The 22,260-nt window shown below is 39.8% G+C and overlaps 1 protein-coding gene across 4 annotated transcripts in view; it reads right to left on the bottom strand.

The window, feature by feature from the left end:
- lrrk1.L (leucine-rich repeat kinase 1 L homeolog) overlaps positions 1 to 22,260 on the bottom strand; it is an 80,339-nt gene that overhangs the window by 15,057 nt on the left and 43,022 nt on the right. For all 4 annotated transcript variants that reach the window (XM_041586876.1, XM_041586877.1, XM_018253271.2 and 1 more), the window contains 15 exons: positions 21,626 to 21,738; positions 19,663 to 19,739; positions 18,844 to 18,973; positions 16,954 to 17,066; positions 14,678 to 14,892; positions 11,900 to 12,064; positions 10,828 to 11,000; positions 10,610 to 10,730; positions 9,956 to 10,115; positions 8,700 to 8,976; positions 5,874 to 6,045; positions 5,213 to 5,376; positions 2,351 to 2,490; positions 1,699 to 1,945; positions 1,093 to 1,259 (listed from right to left, as the gene is read on the bottom strand). In XM_041586876.1, coding sequence (XP_041442810.1) covers positions 1,093 to 1,259; positions 1,699 to 1,945; positions 2,351 to 2,490; positions 5,213 to 5,376; positions 5,874 to 6,045; positions 8,700 to 8,976; positions 9,956 to 10,115; positions 10,610 to 10,730; positions 10,828 to 11,000; positions 11,900 to 12,064; positions 14,678 to 14,892; positions 16,954 to 17,066; positions 18,844 to 18,973; positions 19,663 to 19,739; positions 21,626 to 21,738 — 2,434 coding nt within the window. The remainder of the gene's footprint in view (positions 1 to 1,092; positions 1,260 to 1,698; positions 1,946 to 2,350; positions 2,491 to 5,212; positions 5,377 to 5,873; positions 6,046 to 8,699; positions 8,977 to 9,955; positions 10,116 to 10,609; positions 10,731 to 10,827; positions 11,001 to 11,899; positions 12,065 to 14,677; positions 14,893 to 16,953; positions 17,067 to 18,843; positions 18,974 to 19,662; positions 19,740 to 21,625; positions 21,739 to 22,260) is intronic.

Raw genomic sequence — 22,260 nt, 5'->3', positions numbered from 1 at the left:
CAGTGCCTAAATGCAAGGCAGAATTAAAGAATTTATGTAAATGCAGTTTAACAATATTCAGCAATGTCCAACATGCTTCAGTGGATAGCAGTAAATATGGCAGCTGCGATTTCTGTATAAATACCAATATTATGAGAAGGTCTTTATGCTCGGTACCTACAACCAATAGGCAGGATAGTGTCCAGGCTGAATTACAACTACCAGGACTGACATGGGGCTAAACATATTGTCAATTTCCCAGCTGCCCCAAGTCATGTGACTTGTGCTCTGATAATCTTCAATCACTCTTTACTGCTGTACTGCAAGTTGGAGTGATATCACCCCCCCCCCCCCAGCAGCCAAGGACAAAAGAACAATGGGAAGTTAACCAGATAACAGCTCCCTAACACAAGATAACAGCTTCCTGGTAGACCTAAGAACAGCACTCCATAGTAAAAACCCATGTCCCACTGAGACTCCTTCAGCTACATTGAGAAGGAAAAACAGCAGCCTGCCAGAAAGCATTTCTCTCCTAAAGTGCAGGCACAAGTCACATGACCAGGGGCAGCTGGGAAATTGACAAAATGTCTAGCCCCATGTCAGATTTCAAAATTGAATATAAAAAAAATCTGTTTGCTCTTTTGAGAAATGGATTTCAGTGCAGAAGTCTGCTGGAGTAGCACTATTAACTGGTGCGTTTTGAACAAAACATGTTTTCTGATGACAGGATCCCTTTAAGTATTTATCTATGATATAATTTGCATTAATGTGGCAGCCCAGTGGTGCAATGGTTGAAATTGTTGCCTTGCAGTGCTTGGGTTCGAAGGTCAATTCCAGTCAGGGATTCAAGCCAGGGCACTATTGCAAGCAGTTTGTATGTTACCCCTGTGCTTTTGTGGGTTTTCTCTGGGTACATACAGGCAGGTTAAATGGTTCCTGATAAAACTAACTATTGTTTTCAAATGGAAAAGGGACCTTGAATTTTAAGCTCCATCAGGGCAGAGAGTGATGTATAATATCTGTACAGAATAAGTTGGCACTATATAAAGAATAAGATTGGATAAGAACTAGGTAACAGATGCAAAATGAGAAGTGAATACAGAATGAGAATACCTTGCAAAACCTCTGGAGACGACCGGTACTTAGAAATCTGAAACATCTTCACAGCCACAGACTTGTGCTTGTATTTAGCTCGGTATATAACTGTGCCACTTCCTCCCTGACCCAGGATGTTGGAGCTCTCCTGTGAGCATTCCAAGTCACTGATGTCAAGAAAGAGCCTGACAAGGAGAGACATTGTACACGTTTAGGTAGAAACCACATGACTTGGGCTTAATATTGTTACTGCTGAAAGGAAAAGGAATTGAGGAAATAATCCAGGTCTTCCACCTGCTTGTACCTACTACTTACATGGATCTCCCAGACAAAACCAAGGTAAAAAGCAAACAAAACAAAACAAAAATACTTTTGCATTATCACGTTTGACATGTAAGAGTAGCAGACAGCCTCCTGCAGTCAAATTACCAGGCAAAAAAAAAAAAATCACATGATATATAAATTTATATAATTTCTGAACTTCTATTTGGCATTAAACTGGATGCCAGGTTATGGTCAATGATAAATGTAAACATAGAATCCATTTCCAAGGAGAGTCCTGTCTTCTGTATCTGATACAATGTATTTAACCTCTGATAATCCCCACTGATCTTTTGCTATTACCTTGAGGGAAAGTCAGTCATGAAAATTTCTGGGACCAGTTCCTGCAGTGGCACTGCATGCTCTGGGTGGTTCGGGCATTCCAAATAGTCCTTCTCAACAGCAGCTAAGACACAGTCTTCCATATTAAAATAATGTGGGATGTTCTCATTCTTGCTCCCCTCCTGATCACTAACGACGGTGGTACAGCAGTGGCAAGGAACACATTGCTCCATCAGTAAAGTGCCATCACTCTCTGTGGCTGTAAGAGCTGTGGGAATCAGATCAAAATTAGAAGAATGCAGACTGGAGGGCTCAGAAGCCAAACTGAATGCGGTCATGTCAAAAAGAGGGTGCTTTTTTCCCTAAGGACACTTGTTTGCTGGAATGGAGCATCCAATTTAGATGGTATAAAGTGAGCTATACCCTCCAAGCGTGTAACACCAAATAGGCATAAAGGTTATCCCTCCACAAACCTTTCATGTTGGGTGCATGTCCTCTACCACACCCCCCACCCCCTTGCCTGCTCTTACACTCTTTCTACACGCTTTCCACTAGTGTATATCCTCCAGGATTTCTGCTAGAGTTAAAATACTTTATGTATACACTGAGACAAAAAATTCTTGGGAGAAACAAAATAAAGTCCTCCATTTTTAATGAGCACAGTCAGCATTACCTGGAAACCACTGATCTATTAGAGAGTTCACATGGTCTGTGATAAATGCCATAGCAGAGTAATCTCTGAGCTCAGACTGGCAGATGATCTTAATCCCACCGCTCTTCTTCTTCTTCCAGTTTATGTCAGATGACTCCACACTGTGGGAATAAAAACAACCTTGATTCCTTTTCTTAAAATCAAGCAGTGGTCTCTTACATTTTATTTGATATACCTGCAGCTTCACTGTCCTTTAGCAGTAAATAAAAGATTGGAGTTGTTTCCCTATTGTTAGTAACATTCTCCTTATTAGACATTATCTGTGACTGGTGCAACGTTAAAGGGATTCTGTCATGATTTTTATGGTGTCGTTTTGTATTACCAAATAACACTGTGTACATAAAAAAGTCCTTCTACCATTTTTTATTCTTGAATCAATACATTTTTTTTTGTTTTTGTGTTGTTGTTGTAATATTGGTGTATAGGCAGTCATCTGGGAGCATTTGTAGCAATGCAAGTGTTAAAGGAACAGTAACACCAAAGTGTTTTAAAGTAATTTGAATATAATGTACTGTTGCTCTGCACTGGTACATAGTTAGTTAGTTACATAGTTAAATTGGGTTGAAAAAAGACAAAGTCCATCAAGTTCAACCCCTCCAAATGAAAACCCAGCATCCATACACACACCCCCTCCCTACTTTTAATTAAATTCTATATACCCATACTTATACTAACTATAGAGCTTAGTATCACAATAGCCTTTGATATTATGTCTGTCCAAAAAATCATCCAAGCCATTCTTAAAGGCATTAACTGAATCAGCCATCACCCGGCAGTGCATTCCACAACCTCACTGTCCTGACTGTGAAGAACCCCCTACGTTGCTTCAAATGAAAGTTCTTTTCTTCTAGTCTAAAGGGGTGGCCTCTGGTACGGTGATCCACTTTATGGGTAAAAAGGTCCCCTGCCATTTGTCTATAATGTCCTCTAATGTACTTGTAAAGTGTAATCATGTCCCCTCGCAAGCGCCTTTTTTCCAGAGAAAACAACCCCAACCTTGACAGTCTACCCTCATAATTTAAGTCTTCCGTCCCTCTAACCAATTTAGTTGCACTTAGTCTCTGCACTCTCTCCAGCTCATTTATATCCCTCTTAAGGACTGGAGTCCAAAACTGCACTGCATGCTCCAGATGAGGCCTTACCAGGGACCTATAAAGAGGCATAATTATGTTTTCATCCCTTGAGTTAATGCCCTTTTTTATGCAAGACAGAACTTTATTTGCTTTAGTAGCCACAGAATGACACTGCCCAGAATTAGACAACGTGTTATCTACAAAGACCCCTAGATCCTTCTCATTTAAGGAAACTCCCAACACACTGCCATTTAGTGTATAACTTGCATTTATATTATTTTTGCCAAAGTGCATAACCTTGCATTTATCAACATTGAACCTCATTTTCCAGTTTGCTGCCCAGTTTTCCAGTTTAGACAAATCACTCTGCAAAGTGGCAGCATCCTGCATGGAACCTATAGTTCTGCACAATTTAGTATCTCCAAAAATAGAAACAGTACTTTCAATGTCCACCTCCAGGTCATTAATAAACAAGTTGAAAAGCAAGGGACCTAGTACAAAGCCCTGCGGTACTCCACTAACAACACTGGTCCAATTAGAAAATGTTCCATTTACCACCACTCTTTGTAGTGTATCTTTTAGCCAGTTCTCTATCCAGGTACAAATACTATGTTCCAGGCCAACATTCCTTAATTTAACCAGTAACCTTTTGTGTGGCACTGTATCAAATGCTTTAGCAAAGTCTAAGTAAATCACATCCACTGCCATCCCAGAATCGAGGTCTCTACTTACATTCTCATAAAAAGAAATTAAGTTAGTCTGGCAAGATCTATTACGCATAAAACCATGCTGGCACAAACTCATGGTATTATGATTTGCTATGAAGTCCAGTATCTTATCCTTTATTAACCCTTCGAAAAGCTTTCCTATACAACTGTATATGCTTCAGAAATACTACTATAGTTTATATAAAAAAGCTGCTCTGTAGCCATGGTGGCAGCCATTCAAAGCTGAAAAAGGAGAAAAGGCTCAGGTTACTTATCGGATAACAGATAAGCTCTGTAATAATGTACAATGGTATCCTGCAGAGTGCATTTGTTATCTGCTATGTAACCTGAGCTTTAACTGGCTGCCTCAAGGCTACACAGCAGCTTGTTTATGTAAACTGTAGTAGTGTTTCTGAAACAAACGCATCAGTTTTACCAGTGCAGGGCAACAGTACATTATATAACAATTATCTTAAAACACTTTCATTTGTTGGTGTTACTGTTCATTTAAGCTGGTCATAGACGCAAAGATATAGCCGTACAAAAAAAAGATTAGCAGGATTTTTGTACTGTGTGTTATCATCAAAAAATTTTCGTACCATGGCGATTGGTACAAGGGTGATATCACTCGAGCTTGCTGTGCAGCAGTAAAGAGTCACTGAAACTTATGACAGCAGTCCCATGGTTGAGGGCACCCAGGAAACTAAGAACTTTTCTAGCCCTATGACAAATTTCAAAATTAATATAAAAATTCCTTTTCAATGCAGGATTCTGCTGGAGGAGTGCTATTAACAGATTAATTTTGTAAAAATTGTTTTTCCGTGAAAGAGTCCCATTAAGCCATGATACATCTCATCTGAGAAATCCTTCAGAAGGGGTGCCCCCCTTCTCATCTGAAGTTATGTCTCCTCACCTAGGGTATGCCCACTCTCCCCTGAGATACCCCTTCTTCTTACCTAAAGCATCTTCACCCAAACATAAATAAGCCCTCTTCTACTTCCTATCCAGTATCTCCCCCCATGCCTGAGGTATTTCTCTCTCACCTGAGGTAACCCCCTTCAAAGGTGACCATGAGGCCTTCCTGCCAGTAAATGGTCTGATTCCTCTTCACCCTGAAGGTGCTGCATCGGTTCCTCTGATAACCAGTGAAGCTGTAAATGGCAGATTTCCTGTTTTTTGTCTTGGTGTTTTTCTTGCTTTCAAACAGCTAGCACAATAAGGAAAAGCACATGTTAAAACCTGAAACCTTTCACGCAACAGTTAGCAACAAAACTCGGAACCGATGAAAAATAAGGACAACACAGACTACTATCAGCTGTAAAATGTGAAAGCAAATATGCCATATGCTAACTGCACAGACAGGTAAGTAAAGAACCAATGCTTTGCAATATACGGCCTACAGTTTTTTTATGCTACAATGCATTGTAATTACTTTGCCATAAAGACATATTTTACCCATGTGAGTCAACAATAACCCATCTACACCCTTTGTGGAAAATCTAAACTAAGCCAGCAGTGCATTATACAATCTGAACTAGATGCAGTATCACTTTACAGAAAAACAAATTGTTTTGTTTCATGTGTTGCCATCTGGATGATATAAAAAAAAATATGCTCAACAATGAATTTTATTCCTAATTGTGCATGGTAGTAATGCTGACATGTAACTTTCTAGGTGTTCCCATTACTTATCTCTGAACTCACCTGGAGATCCATTTCTGCCAGACTGATCAACATCCGAGCTATAAACCGCTGCCAGAATCCAACAGGAACAAAGCTCATCTTAAACAACCTCTGAACTGTGCTCCCAGTAAGCTGCCGCAAGCTGTGGATATCCATGCCAGGCTTTGTCGGCAACAGGTGTGGCAAAAGGTAACTACAAGAAAAGTCAGAAGACAACATCATTTAAAAACATCTGGAGAGGAACAGGGCCCTGGCCCTTAACGATAATCCATGAACAGAGACTCTAACAAGGCTTGCATTGAATGTAAAAGTACTAAAAATACTTATTCAGACCAATGATGAAAACCACCCATTAATGACTTTGCCATTGGTGCCTTATTAAAGTTTGATAGTGCTCTAATTAATGGCTCATTGACCATTTCAGCAGTGTCAGTTGGGCAATCAAAATGCAATTAAAATTATTTTCAGCCCTTCTAATAATAATTACATTTAAAAACAAAACAACCAAAAATGAGTAGATTCCCTGATTTACCTGGGCTTGACCTCCTTCCACCCTCCTCTTGGGCAGTGTTTGTGTATCTGAATGGAGGGCATGGGTGTTGGACTTACCAAATAAGGTACCACTACATTGCAATGTTCCTAAGGGCCTCCTTACTGCGACCCAGTCAATGGGCTCAGTACACATAAATACCAGACTAACCTAACATAAATACTAGACTTACATAACCTCAAAGTTCTAATTCTGTGCATAGTTCAAAGGCACACAAAGTTAATTCACAGATAAATATCTTTACGTGTTTAAGTCCATACACCACAAATAATCTCTATTTCCATACGGAGGAAACTCCAATGCTCCAATGTTAAAGCACATGCATGCAGAGCTTGCAGATTTTTTCTTTTGTTTAATAGTGATTGTCTTTCTCCTTTTACCAGACAGTTTTCTAGACAGTCTTTTTTTGCCTCTTTCACAGTTAATGGCAAAGATCAGACTTGGCAAGAGTCAGGAAGTCACAGCGCAAGTACAATACCCCTTGGGTTGCTCATCGCCTTAGCTGACAGATACTCTGAAACTATATCTCGGATAGGTGCCACTTTACTGCAAGGTAAGTGAGAGAAGAGTTGCAGAATAGATGGGCTGACTGGAGACAGATATGGAAGGTTAAACAGACTGGAGACTTACATGGAAGGTTAAAAAGACTATGATGCACTAATGAGTATGAGGCAGGACTGCAAACCCACATTTGGCTGCAAAACAACCTCAGAAATGGTGATTTCCTAAAATATTACAAAAATCAACAGGAAATAGATATTCTAATTTAGTCTTTTAGACAAAAATGCGAATCTTCAAGTTTTTTTTCTAGATGTCACCTAAGCTATCAAATGGCTGGAGACAAAAATCTAGAGTAATAAACATGACCTTGTGATTTTAATGAATGTGCACCTAATGTGAATTGAAAAAAATATTTTATGTTTTTTTTTCTTGTAATAATTTGTCACAGGGAGAGGCATTAATATACAAGCCCCAGGCTACTAAAGCTCTTGTACATTAAGCTCACAATCCAATTCCAAAAAGAACTCTCAGACAACTTTTTCAGCACAATGAATAGAAGAGTCTTTCTGCCCAGACTTGACCTGATTTATAGCTGCTACGGCAAGGCCTGACAAAGCTGACATTATGCAACTTGGCAATGTGCCTACAGTTTGGGTCATGTTCCATTACTTAAAGGCTGCTCCTTTATAACCCACTCAGTGAGGAAAAAGGGAACCCTAACTAGAGTCTCCTCTTTCCAAGAACTAGTGAATGCAATGTAACTCTCCCAAATTGGCCACGTTTTAAGAAGAATAAGTCTTAATTCACAGATATTTCATACTAGTTTTAGCAGCACTAAATGGTTCCCCTTATTTCTAACATGACACATGCAGCGGGTTATAAATCAAACTCATCACTGGGACATCTTCTTTGCACAGCCATTCTATTAATTGTTTTATACCTAAACTGACAAGCTGTAAAGCTCTGACTGGTCCCCCTGGGAGGATGAAATTGAGGTAATGGTACTGGTGGCAATTGTTGACGTGTAAAGAAAATGGAATTGAACGCTACAAAGCCTGCGCTGAGAAAAAAGCATGTAGGATTCTATCCAAAGTCATGACTCGGCTTTACTCTCAAACAAAAAAAAAATCTCATATAGGATGGACTAAGGGCAATTTAATCAAAAAAGTTGGAAAAATAATTGAAAAGTTGCTTATGATAAGCCATTCTATTACATACGGAAAGTTAACATAAAGGTGACTAACCCCTTTAAGTTCTTTTTCAGTTTGTCTGGTGAGCTGTAGCATTGTTTCAAAATATCATACCAAGATTTAGCCTCTGTTATAACACTTAAGTTACACCATGCTCCTTGACATTGGGTGCATCTATAGCAAGTTTATGGACCTTTCTTTTTGCAGAATGTCACAAAGCTATCGGAAATGATGAGACTTTGCAATACATAACACCCAACCATACACAAATTTTTTAATAAAGGTGTCCGTTTAGGTGTCCATTCAGCAGAAGCCTTCTTTAAAATTTAACAATTACAAGCCTCATCCTCCAGTAGGTCCATAATGCTGGCACATACTGCAAATCCTGTTTATTTTTAGTTAGTAACATGTTTAGGAGCTACTGAAGCCAGCCATTAGCATAAATGTCAAGATATCATGGTTGCTTTGTGGGAAAACTTTTTGTGTATTTTGATTCTTTTATATGTTGCAAGCGCTATGAGAAAAGTCTGACTTTCCGTATTGTAACTTTACTGCATTTTTAATGAGAAATGCCCCATAGTCAGAATGAAACCTGTATTTTCTCACCTGTTATTGGCTACAGGAAGAGCAATCTCAAACTTTGCCAGGAACTGGAAATATTGTTCTTCAGTCTGTTTGGTGAAGCCAGTCCCAACCAGCAGCATTCTGAGATCTTCTGCCTTAATCACCCCATTACGGGCCACAGACTTGGAGCTCTTAATGTTGATAATCCTCTCCAAGCATTCTGACAGCCAAACAGGATCCAAGAAGTAAAGGTTTCTTAAGCCATGGCTGGTGTCTGGAAAGTGAAGCAATGTCCCAGTTTCTATCAGGAAACCGATTGCTGCAGGATGCAAAGGAGAAAAGCAAAGGAAATTATTGATATTGGTCCACCAAAAAGAAACCTGCATACTTTACATACTAACCCAGGTAGCATCCCATTCTTTCTCTGCAGACAACAGCTGCTCTGAGGGAAGGGGTCCCTAGGAAGTCACCCCTATTTCTATTTGTTAAACTGCTGTAAACATCTCTGTCTATACCCACAAACAGAATATATTTAGGTTGCCTTAAGCTGTCCATAGACGCAATGATACAATCGTACGAAACAAGATTCGTGCGATTTTTGAACAGCGTGTGGATTATCCCAACATTTTTTGTGCCATGTCGATCGGTCGGTCAGTCAATCGGACAGGTTAAAAGATTTATATTGCCCACTGATAATAACTCTGCATGTCTAACGATATCAATGGGAGACTGTCGCTACTATTTGTCAGACATAACTTTTGTACGGTGGCTGCCTGTCAAATAATGGCCTGAGCAATGTGTGATTTGTTCTCTTTTATATTAATCTGAATGGTTAGTTGCAGGTCGGAAGATTAGAACAGACATTCGTTCATCCATCAGATATAGCCTGATAATCTGCACGTCTATAGCCATCTTTAGAATGGGAACTGGACCCTGGATCAGCATTATGATTAATTTATATCAGTGGCCTTGCTCAAAAGGCATCCAAATGTCTGTTGACAACTTAGCTCACACAATGACTGGGACAGTAGAGATATTGAAACGTATATAAAATATTGAATTATATGATGCAAAAGAAAGGTAGATTTTAATTTAAGTGGATGCCAGTGCGTACCTGTGCCCTTATACAATAATAATTCATAGTTTGTATCATGGAATATAAATGATGCAGTGTGTGTGTGTGTGTGTGTTTGAGCTAGTACAGATAACACTGTATTTGAGAAATGTGTTAGTCTGGGTTTTTCTGGAGTGTTATAATGCACATACAGATTCTCGCTAATACAACTTCGGTCACATACCTGCCTGCATGTCTTCATAATCTCGTATATCATTTGTGGGGCTCTGATCAATGATCTGTTCTATCTGCTCATCATTCAGGTATTGTACCTCATCCCCTTGAGCCCGTCTCTGCTGCTCAGTTAGCACAGCCTCCTGGAGGTTCAGGTAGCTTCTTGGGATCTTTGTGCATAACCAAAAAAAAGCATATAGATTTTTGGTAAAAGGATATATTTTGGACATGTGTTAAACTCCTCTAAGAATTTTAATGGTCCTAAAAACTCTGCCTCTATGATTAAAATGTGATTACATATGTTTTGTGCCCACTGCAAAGAACTTTTTGTTGAAAATTAAGACTGTCCATGCCTAAGAGATGTCCTTTGTATGTAAATCAACAAATGAATAAACCACAAAGTTGCAAAGGAGTGAAAAGGTGCATCTTCAGGGAAATAAAGAGTTTTATGGACCACTAATATGTCTTTTGAATTAAATAACCTGTAATACAGTAGAATTAAATGTTTCCAGATTATTTACTGATAATTCACGGTCCTATACTGACGGTCCTTTTCCCCGATTTTGTGTTTTCCTGAATTTTATATACGTTTTGCTTGGTCCCTTGAGAAACGCAAAAGTGGAGTTCTATTGTACTGTATTCGTAGAGCATAATTAAAACTTACCAGTCTCCCTACTAGTTTCTGGGATCCAATGGTGCTGCCCACATCCTTCATATTGCAGGCAGCATGGAATATCAGCTGGCGGAGGGCATCCAGTCCCTCCAATGTTTTGCAAGAAAGTTCACTGAATAGTGAAAGCCAGAGAAATAAAAATTAGATACAACTATAACAACATTAAAATAAACTGCTTATTTACCACCTTTAAATGAAAATGTGCTCACTGTAAGTGTTTGAAAGTGATATCAGGGAAGCCAGTTGCTCTGGAGCCAGATGGCGAGCGACACAACGCCAGAACGTATGCCCGAAGAGTAGCAATTCTCTCCAACCGAAATTTCGTTTCTATGAAATCAAGGTGTGTCCCTACAACCAGAACAACGGCATTGGGAGCTTTTGCCTAGAAAACAGGAATTTTTGTTTGTTGGGCTATGCAAGAATTAGGTAGATCCATCCAAAATACATTAACAGATAGGATACGAGAGGAGAGGATAGCGAGAAATTAGATATTCTTGCATAGTCATTTTCTGCATTTCCTATATATATACACTATACTGGATATGCTTTAAACCTTTTTTTTTTTTACAAAAACATCTAAACAGGATCTGGTTTAATTATAAAGTTGGAAAGCACACTTTTATCATGAACAGCTTAAAACTGTTACAAACTTGCAATGCCTAGTGTGTCAATACTTTAATAGACCCGGATTGGTTGCCCTGACATGACCAGAAATCAGTGGCGTAACTAGTTGTTACTGGGGCCCATAGCAAATTCAATTTAGGGCCCCAAAATATTTATAAGTTGGCCTATTTTACCAAGATATATTAAAATTGCTAATTAATTAGGGTCTCACTGGGCCCCCTACACTCCTGGGCCCCCCTGCAACTGCAGGGTCTGCTTCCTCTATAGTTACGCCCCTGATCAGAATGGTATAAATAAATAAGAAATCTACTGTACAATACATATATGGGAGTGGGGAAAGCCATTATATCCAGAACCTCCTAAAATAAAGTAATGCAATTTTCCAGAGTCCTGCTAAAGCAAACAATTCTTTGCCTTGAACAGATTTTTTTTCCTCTGTAACAATTATATATTATATAGATAAATAATTGAGCATTAATCCATGGTGGTGGCAAACAATACTATTGTTTACATGTATATGTTTAAATGTTTTTAGTAGCCTTAAGTAATGGTTCTCCAAATTAAGGAAAACTGTAGATCCCAAGAATTACAGATAATGGATCCCATACAGTACCCGCATTGATATTCCTAACACGTATGCAAATAGTGTCCTCTCACCTCTATGTTTAGAAGCCAGAACTGAAGATTGGCAACAGCCTCCTCTCCAAGGGCAAGGTTCCACACCACCACATACAGGGCCTTGTCAGTGAAGAAGCACTGGTTCACAGCAGACATTGCATTAGAACCTCCAACATCCCACACATGGAACTGCACAGAATCGACCTACTTAAACAAGTGTGGGAAAAACAAAGAGCTCTGTGAGAAGACAGGTTACCTTCATAAGAGGATGAAATGCAGTAAGGTTGGTTAACAGACTAATTCTTCATCAGTCAAACGCAATTCAACCTTTCTTGCAAATCTTGTCTGTGCCCCCCCACACACATCAAAAAGCTAAGTACTTTCATATAATAAATAATTAAAAACAGATTCAAGCCAATGAATAATATTACTGTATATCTAAGCTAATTAAACTGAGTTAGGGGATGATTTGGATATGTTTCCTCTGGAGGAGAAGGGCTTGTAAGGTGACTTGGCAACTTTTAAAAAAACGTTAAGAAGACATTACATAGAAATCATGGGGTTCCATGTGTATGGTGGCAAAGCCTTGAAATATTATGGGGCTCCATGCGTATGGTGGCAAAGCCTTGGTATAGTATGCTTCTTGTTGTAGACAATATCTTGAAATTTGAAATCTATTTAATGCTAATCTGATACAGACTCCCTTGTGTAAAGGAAAAGACACATGCTCAGATTCAGGGAGACTTAGTCGCCTGGCGATGAATCACCTCTTCTTCAGGGCGACTAATCTCCCCGAACTGCCTCCCGCCAGCTAGAATCAAAATCGCCGGCGGGACGGCACTCTGAGTGAGGCAACTTCGGCAACTTTGGAGAACGAAACACACTGATTGCCATCCCGCCGGCGATTTACATTCTTGCCAGCGGGAGGCAGTTTGGGGAGATTAGTAGCCATGAAGAGGAGGAGAGTTGTCGCTGGGCAACTAATCTCCCCGAATCTGAGCGTGCCTCTGCCCTAAAACTGCTGGTACTTGTGAACCAGCAGGGCCTGAACTAAGGGAGCGTAGGCAGAAGTGGTATGTGCGTGAGCTTTTTCTGCTTACCCCTAGTTCTCAGTTTATTGACTTAAGAGAGAAGCATTAAGGACCAACCTATGTGGCCTAATTCATAACTAAGGAAGTTAATAAGAAAAACAATGGCCTCCAAGAGGTCATTAAAGAAATAGGGAAAGCCCAGAGAAGAGAGAGCCCTGGGAAAGGAGGATGGAAGCGCTTCGCCAATGAGGCGACTTGAGACTATCGCCTCAGGCGGCAGTGCCCCACTAGGTACCAGGGGCGGCAAAAATTACGCTACTGGTACTTTAAGAGCCGAATTTCCAGTTTTCAAACTGGAAATTCGGCTCTTCTAGCGCAGAGAGCACAGTTAGGCTCTCTGCACTAGTACACTGGTGGATCCCCCCGGACCAGCTCAGGCGCAAAAAGGTAAGCGCATGGGGGAGGGGGGGCGGCAGCAACTACTGCTGCCTTGGATGGCGGAGGGGCCAGGACCGCCCCTGGATGAAAGATTGCAGAAAGGCTGGACAAATCGGGATTGCTTACACTGGAAAAACAGTGTTTATGATAGCTATGTATGAATATATAAGGCCCCATACAATAAAAACTCTGCTGACATTTACCAATAAGTATTTTCTGGGAATATCTTATTATTAAACAAAAGGGGGTTTCACATTAATGAAAAAGATTGTGTTATTTCTTTTTTGAAGCTGTACTGAATCATGTACAAGATAACTGTAAGGAAGTTATGGATGCCTTTGTTTGCAAGAAAGAAAATACAAGGTTACCAAAATTGACTGTGTAAGTACGTAACATACACATACAGCTTGACTCAAGGTATTACTAAGCGAAGGTAGCAAATATGCCTTTACCACATTGCCCTGCATTAAATAATACAGCTTTAATATTATATTATAACGGATCAAAATGGATTGACGTACAGTAGTGTCACACTATCGTATGTTAACTTTTAACTGGCTCCCACATTCTCCTCTAGCCTACCTATCTTTCCCCCTAGAGTGTGCATATTTCAAATGTTACACACACTCAGCTCAAGCACATTATCAAATATCATGGTGAGTTTACAACGGAACAACAAAGTAAATTAATGTAATTAATGTAATGTAATGGCCTGTGCCAACTTTATCAGCAGTGTTGCTCTTTGTATATTGCTCCACCATAAAATTAAGCTATGTATGTACTTTGTTAATACTTTTTAAAGGATTTGGCAGCTGCACACTCCACAGCTATAGATTGCAGGCTTGATAACACTATATTACTAAAGAATATTGCATTTATAAGACACTGTATCTATTAATTGATTAATATGTTTTCATTATTAAAAAATATTAATTTAAATAATTGTTGTCATTCACTTCTGATCTTCTCAGTATTTACAGAAAGGCCGCCCAACGTTAAACCAAGCTTTTTTCAGCTCTCTGTATCCCAACAGTTGGCTGGCAGCACTGTGTATCTCGTTCTAGATTTTACATGCTGTAGTTTTCTTCTGGCAACAGTCTTATAGCATAAAGTAAGATTGTTAAACACAATCATTTATTTGTTTTAATTAAAAACACAAGGCTCCAAATGAAAGCATTTGTTTACAAGACAAATGCAGCATTGTATTTTTGTACTCTAATCCTAGCTGGGGCTACCCAAGCGGAGAGTAACAATATCTGTGTGTAGAGTTTATGTTCTTTTCATTTTCCCATACAACGATGAGAGAAATACACATTTTAGGTTGCTACAATTGAACTCTGCTGCTCACCTTTGCAATGGTCCCCACAGGCTTTTGCAGCTCCCAGCAGGTGGTTCTTATAGTGTTGTCCCCTTGCATCAGCTGAGACACTTTCCCAGTCTGCAGAACTTCAAAGAGGGTGGATTTGCCCTGCCGAGGGGGTCCCACAATTATCATTTTAACCAGATGGCATCGTTCTGCCCTTCTCAGCTGAGCTCGCAGGTAAGCCAGGATAGTAACCGGCCCTAGGTACAGCAGGATTGGATATCTCATTATCTAATGACCACCAAAGCAATTTTTCTGTGAAGCTTTGCACCTTTATTTTGATGAGCTTATAAGGGAAAGCTTTATCACGGTGGCATAATGGTTAGCACTGCTCCCTTTTTTTGGATTCCAGCCAGACAATATCTGCAAAGAGTTTGTATGTTACCCCCCCGCCGTGTCTGTGTGGGTTTCCTCCGGGTACAAATGGTTAAAACTGACCATTATGTTTGTGATTAGATTGTAAGCTCCACTGGTGCACGGACTGGTGAATGATGTATATTACATAATATATGTAACACTAACTTGGCTAAGCAGACCACAAAGGGGTTAATGTCCAGCTAGTGCTTAGAGCTTGGGTTACATGTGACTCAAACACTTCAGGCTAGGGCCTTCGCTAAATGAAAGATTTCAGGAATGGTGTAGTATAACTACAACTCTCAGTCTACTGTGCAATAAAATAGGAATAATGGGCGCCAGGAGGATCTTGCAGTATAACAAAATAACTTTTATATGTTTGAGACAAATGATCCACAGGTTTACTTAAATCAGTACAGAGGCATTGGCAGCATATATAGTCACACCCCGCTCACACTTAGCTACAGAGGTAGATGCAGAATATACAGGCACACCTGCTTACACAGAGCTTCCAAGGTAGATTGAATAATAGATAGAATTTCCTCCAGAGACCTCACATTGGAACTCCCTGAACGTCCACCTGGATAGAGGCACCCCCATGATCTCAGCACCTTGACCTAAATCCTCACACAGGGGATCAGGGAACTCACTAGACCTTATCCCTATTAGGCTGTGTCCCTGTACTACAGGCCAGTCTTGCCTGAGAGGAGAACTACCTCCTTGCTCTCCTAGTTTGAGCCAAGCTGCTCTTACTATCTGTACTCTCTATCTCACTCTCCTAGAGAGTGTATTATAGATATATAATACACAAAAGCCATGAATATCCTGTAAATTATATCCTTATAAACGGTGAGTTCTGATGTCATCAGTTATAAACGGTGAGTTCTGATGTCATTTCTGTCACATGACTCATTGAAATTTGTGTATTATAATTAATAAAGTACCCCCATTTGCAAAATATGAGGATATTATAAGTTACCTCGGAGTTCCATGACCTGTATAAAAACACTCGGCCTTCGGCCTCGTGTTTTTATATGGTCATGAAACTCCTCGGTAACTTATAATATCCTTATATTTTACAAGAGGGGGTACTTTATTCACTATATCCCTGCCACTCACTAGCCTCATTCACGGGGTCCCTGCTCCCCAACTTATCCTTCTAGAGGTACTGGTCCCTCTAAGGCACATGGCTCCACTGGGCCTTGATGTACACAGGCCCCCTTGGTACGCCCAGCTGGATCAGCATCCAGCAGCCAAAAGAGCCCAGAACCCACCCCTTCTCTCTCACTATAACAAGTGTGACAGGGTGCTGTCACAGCACCTCCTGGCCAATAACACAACTATGCAAATCACAACTAGCTAAATGGGCATCTGCCCAGCAACTAGGGAGATCAGGAGGTGTAGGGAATTAAAGCCATAGGGGACACCTTAACCCTATGGGTCCCTACATATATATATAATAATATATAACAGGGGTCCCCAACCTTTTTTTTACCTGTGAGCCACATACTAATGTAAAAAGAGTGGGGAGCAACACAAGATGAGGAGGTGCCAAATAAGGGCTATGATTGGCTATTTGGTAGCCCCTATGTGGACTGGCAGCCTACAGGAGGCTCTACTTGGCACTATACTTGGGTTTTTATTGAATTAAAAATTGCTTTCAAGCTTGGAATTCAAAAATAAGCACCTGCTTTGAGGACCATGAGAGCAACATCCAAGAGGTTGGAGAGCAACATGTTGCTCGCGAGCTACTGGTTGGGGATCACTGATATATAATCTCTGTGGAGAATATGTCAGTGTCATAGTAAACCTTCGCTTTACATAATATGTCTGCAAAATCATAATCGCATTTAGTAAACTCTAACCAGTGTATCTGAGAAAGTGGGTAGCTATTGCAGTTTTCTTACCCTCCTTTCTGATCTCCCCGGGCAGGTTTGAGATGTTCAGATCCTCAAGGTCAAGCTGCCACAGACTAGACAACTGCCCCAGATCTGCAGGAAGTTCTCGGATACCTGGATTGCTAGAAAGGGGTGGAATAAGTTAATTCAAGGAAAAATTATATTGACAGTCCAAAAGTGTTGGGTAATGACGCTCAGGTATAACAAACCTTTTAAATTAAACAGATCTCCATCAATTGCTGGACAGGTTGTCAATTAACATAAAACCACCCTACTGCACATGCTCAAATCTAAGCATCAGCTAGGATTGCCTGGGAAAGGAAAGTAAACTGGCAATGTGGCACTGCAATATTTTTTCCATGGACTGGTGCGTTTTCCCTAAAAGGAGCACTGGCCCAGGTAAAATACTTAGTGACTGAATTCAATGTGGTCAAGTCAATAGTGGTGCCACACTTACACTATATCGCCTTTTGAAGCGTCGGGTGCACGGCTGTGTACCTCTCTGCCAAGAAATATATCCACAGTATGAAAATAAATCCAGCAGCACTCCGATATGGGATTCAATTGTTTATTTATGCCACCAGCAAAGCATTGCTGGTGGCACAAATAAAAAATTGAATCATATATCGGAGTGCTGCTGGATTTATTTTCATACTGTGAATTCAATGTGGTGTGCTTAATGATTGGCACCCCAAAGTGAATCTAAGTTTCCTTTGCCTTTAAATATGCACAAATTAAAAAAAATGTAAATAGAGAAACACGTTTTCAGATTGCACATATCTTTTCTGTTAGTGATTTATATTACATGCAGCCATATATACTTTACTTAAAAGCCCAGTGCGGTTTGTCTGTCTCTGGAGAAGGATGTTCAAAAAGATAATAATCTGCACTGTTTATAACATAACTGCTGCAATGATTTTAACCTGAAACCCTTTATTCCAGTTCAGTTACACAACTTGCTTAATGTCAAGTAGGTCACTGCCATAGCCAGCAGAACGGAAACAGGTTTACAGCTTGGCAAAAGGCTACAGTGTAAATTCCAAGCACAAGGAAATTATTTTTTGTCTAATAAAACTTTTTTAATCAATTGCCATCCAAAATGACAAAATCCTAAACTAAGGCCCAAAAATGAAATATAGACAGTAAAAACAAAACAAATACATATCATTTGTGAAATAAACCCACTCTAATATCCAATAAAAAAAAATGTAATACTATGCTTGTTAACCATGTAAACTTCCTTTTTGAAAAATTCCATATAAAACAAGTCACTTACTGTTTGCCTTGATTATTGAACATTTGGCTATACGCATTCGACAAGATACTGACATTTTTGGTCTTAGGGCAGAGAAACACGTGGAGATTTGGGGAAATTTAGACGCCCGGAAACAAATCGCCTTTTGTTCAGGCATCTAATCTCCCCTTTTACTGCTTTCCCGCCGACTAGAATCTAAATCACCAGGGGGAAGGCCGTTCGGGAATATTAGTTGCCTGAAGAAGAGGCAATTTGTCGTCAGGTGACTAATCTCCCCGAATCTCCACGTGTTGTCTGCCCTTAAGGTTGGAGAAATCCATCATTAATATGTTTTATATGCTGATGGCCTATTGTTATTTGTCACCAAGCCCATGGCATCTTTTCCAAATTTGCATAAATTGCTTTTTGCCCTTATTTCAGGCTTGACCATTAACTCTCAGAAATAAGAAGCCCCCTTAATATTAGCATTCCATCACATATTGTATATATGTAAATTCTATTTGTTATTTACAAAACAAATAAAAACAATTAAAAAAAAAAAGATGTAATATTATAGCCACCCAACAGCACCTATGATAAAGGAGTGAATTTATTTAACAAGAAATTGTCAAAGTTAAGTTGTTAACAATAAGTACTTTACATACTTTCCCAAGTAGAGCTCTGTGAGGCCCTTAAGTTGAGAGATTGATGGAGGTACAGATTCCAACTGGTTGTCGTTCAAGTAGAGAACTTCCAGTGATTCCTTTAGAAACAATGGGAATTCCACTGCTGAGCCTGGGAACCGTACAAAGACAGACATAATGCAAATACAAATCATCCAAGGGCCTTTAAAAGAACAAGGACATAACTCCAGGGCAGAAGTAATGCAGTGTCTAAACATTGGACTGTGCAATTGTAACTTTGGTCCCAAGATGGACTGGATAGGGTAATTAGGAAAGACTGCTGGATTGGGCTGTAACTGACTCATTACTGTTATGTATGGCCATTGAGGTTGTTTTAGATTGGGAACTGTTGGCTTCTGCTGTAACTGACCCACTACTATTACATATGGGCACTGGGGGCTGTTTTGAGTTGGGGACTACTGATATGGGCTGTGACTTTTACCAGTTGGTGGCCCTTAGGAAACATGTTTGGGCTACAGGAGATGTAATCAGAAACTGTTTGCATTGGTGTACCTATCTCAGCTACAAACAGAAATAAGAGATCGCTCAGGGTTAAATATACTGGGAGAAACTACTTGCAGGAGCTCTAGCTGGAACAGGTACTGAAAAGGCTCATTGTAAGGACTGCAACCAAAAGTCTGCAGTTGTTCTACAGGGACTGAAGAGATTACTTAGATAGACTGTGACTCAAGACAACTGTTTGGATGGGCTGCAGGTTTTGTTTCTCATGCAGAATCCAATGTACCGTTAACCATTCTCAAGATGAAGCATATTATGATTATAGAGTTCTATTTCTTATACCTGGATCTGTCCCTGTCTTTGTTTTGCTCTTAGTAGAAAAAAATGGCATTCGTCTGGTCCTGGTGCCTTCCTCATTTCTGCAAATGAAAGAGAAACCACTACTGTCACTTCCTACTCAGTGATGGGCACTTTTAGAGTTCCACAATCAGCATCCCATGAAAAGCCAAAGACTGCAGTATCTAGTTCAATAATAACTGAATCCAACTGTACATGTCCCCAGGTGTGATGTTTATTTATAAAGGCCATGTGATTAAGAAAAATCAACTTGCTAAATTATATCAGTTGGGGTGATATTAATAATGCAGTGTTGTAATTTGATATTTGTTGGCCCCTATGCGAACGTTGTGCCATGCCAAACATATATACCTCACATGAATAAAAACAACCCAGTATGAGAACTGGTGTTTTGTTTCTTATGTGCTGAAAGTACTAACTATTTGTGCTCATGAGTCTCCCTCAGACCCCTGGGATGGCGGCAGCTGTGACCTCTGTAGACTTTCTATTTAGACCCCAGCATAATGGAACATTAATTGCAAAAGTAATTCACTGAACTATAAATCAGTCCTTTAGTCCACTGCCATCAGCCACCCTGCTTCAGCCAGATGCAATGCCAAGCCTTTCTGTGAAAAAGTGTAATTATGTAAAAAAAAATATCTGAAAATACCATAGTGCTTAAAGAAGTAGCAATGTTACAAGCAATTTTTGAGGATATGATACCTCAAACTATGAGACACAAGTAAAAGTACACATGTTAAATTCAATGCAATATCACATGAGCTGCATTTGCACAAGAGATTAAATTAATGACCTGCCTAAGCCTGTGAGAAATACTGTATTGGAGACAGTAATCTGAGTAGTGAGCACTCTTGCTGGCATATTCAATTTCCTTGCTTGCTCTGCAGTAATAAACTACATTAAAAAATACAAACTGCAAGGAAATCTTGGGAATGCTACTGTAAATATTTGCTAATCAACCAATTAGAGACATGTTTTCCCATACTACTTGCTGCTGCCCGAATTGACCAAAGGGTCTAGGTAAGCAAACTGCAGAGTTCAAACTCTCAGAAAGGCTATCCGAGGATGTTGGAATTTGTGTGCAAGCTATGGCAACTAACCTATGCCCAAGGTTATATGGGAGCCAACAGAGCAGCTGTAGGCGCAAAAGGATAATGATGAACCACACATTTAGTGTAATACCAGCGGTATTTTTCATAGTACCTGTAATACAGAACAATGGCTCAGACTCACCCTTACTCCCACAACTAAATTTTAAGGAAGGACTGCTAAGGATTTAGTGTCCCTGCAATTATGCAGAACTCCTCCAGCAGTGATTATCCAAAAGCAAAAAGAAAAAGCACTCTTCCTTGTAAAATAAAAAACACTGCTCATTGTTCCATTAAACACACAGATGGCTTCTGTGGCATGGATGCCTAATGTGTTTTGGGAACACTCCTTAATCATAGGATATGATTAAGGGGTGTTCCTGAAACATGTTAGGTGTACATTCCATAGCAGCCACCTGTGTTTTTTACACAGTGTGCCTATTTTCTTTTTGGTTTAAAAACAAGCAGTGTCGCAATGCTTAAAACAGAAATGGGGTTGAAAGCCTCGGGGAAAGGGCATTTTGTGGGACAGCAGGTATAGCAAGGTGATATGGTGCGTTTTATCAGCTGAACATCCATAGGCTGATCAGTAGTACTTAATATGAATAAAAGGTGCCATGAACAGTGGCGCTCCAGCAACAGAAAAGTTTTCAGGGCCTCACTTCATAATGAACTGCCATGATGACTCTATCCAGCCAACTTTTGTTGACATTTCTATCTAAAATGTGAACACATGGCTGGAATGTTAAGGTAAACTAACCATGAATAATCATCTAGTGACTAAGATTAGCTTTTATTTCTTGTACACAATGCTATTTGCCACACTCAAAATATGTGCCCTGTAATGGGCCAGGACACACCTTCCCAGTTGGTTCTTGGACAGATCTAGACACTTGAGATTTGTGCAGTTCCAGGTGTCAGAAGAAGGCAGCGTGGTCAGCTGGTTCCCGGAAAGCTTCAAGCACTGCAAGCTCTGGGAAGAGAACACATTTAAATGATGAGTATATCACATTCTGTCTGAGCCTCTGATCTTAGCTGCAGGGTAATACTTCTTTGTTACAGACACTGACAAGATTACTTGGCATCAGCACATGCACTAGAAGATGTGGTCTCCATTACCAACAACCATCTTGTGGTGAAATATGAGAACTACAATTTCTTCCAGTAAACTAATATTGGTTTAGACTGAAGAACAAAACAAATTAAAGCTTCTGCACTTCTGGGCCAACAATGAGTAAATAAACATAATAGTGGAAGGCTGCAGATAGTGTTGAATGCAGACTAAGCTGCATCTTACGTCACAGTAAAGTACAGACAGCTCATATCTCCTCACATATCCTTGGAAAGTTGCCATATAAGACAGTACGTGATATACAGTGCACACTTACTAATTAACTAATGGCATAGAGTGTCTCTGCATAAAGAACTTGTGATAGTAAAATTTCAGTGCATATGTCTAATAATCACTTTCCAGTATTCTCCTTGAACTTTTCTG

Source organism: Xenopus laevis, chromosome 3L (genome assembly GCF_017654675.1).
Source record: "Xenopus laevis strain J_2021 chromosome 3L, Xenopus_laevis_v10.1, whole genome shotgun sequence".
Lineage (NCBI taxonomy): Eukaryota > Metazoa > Chordata > Amphibia > Anura > Pipidae > Xenopus > Xenopus laevis.
Note: the sequence above shows the minus strand (reverse complement) of the source record. Positions and strands in the feature narration are given on the sequence as shown.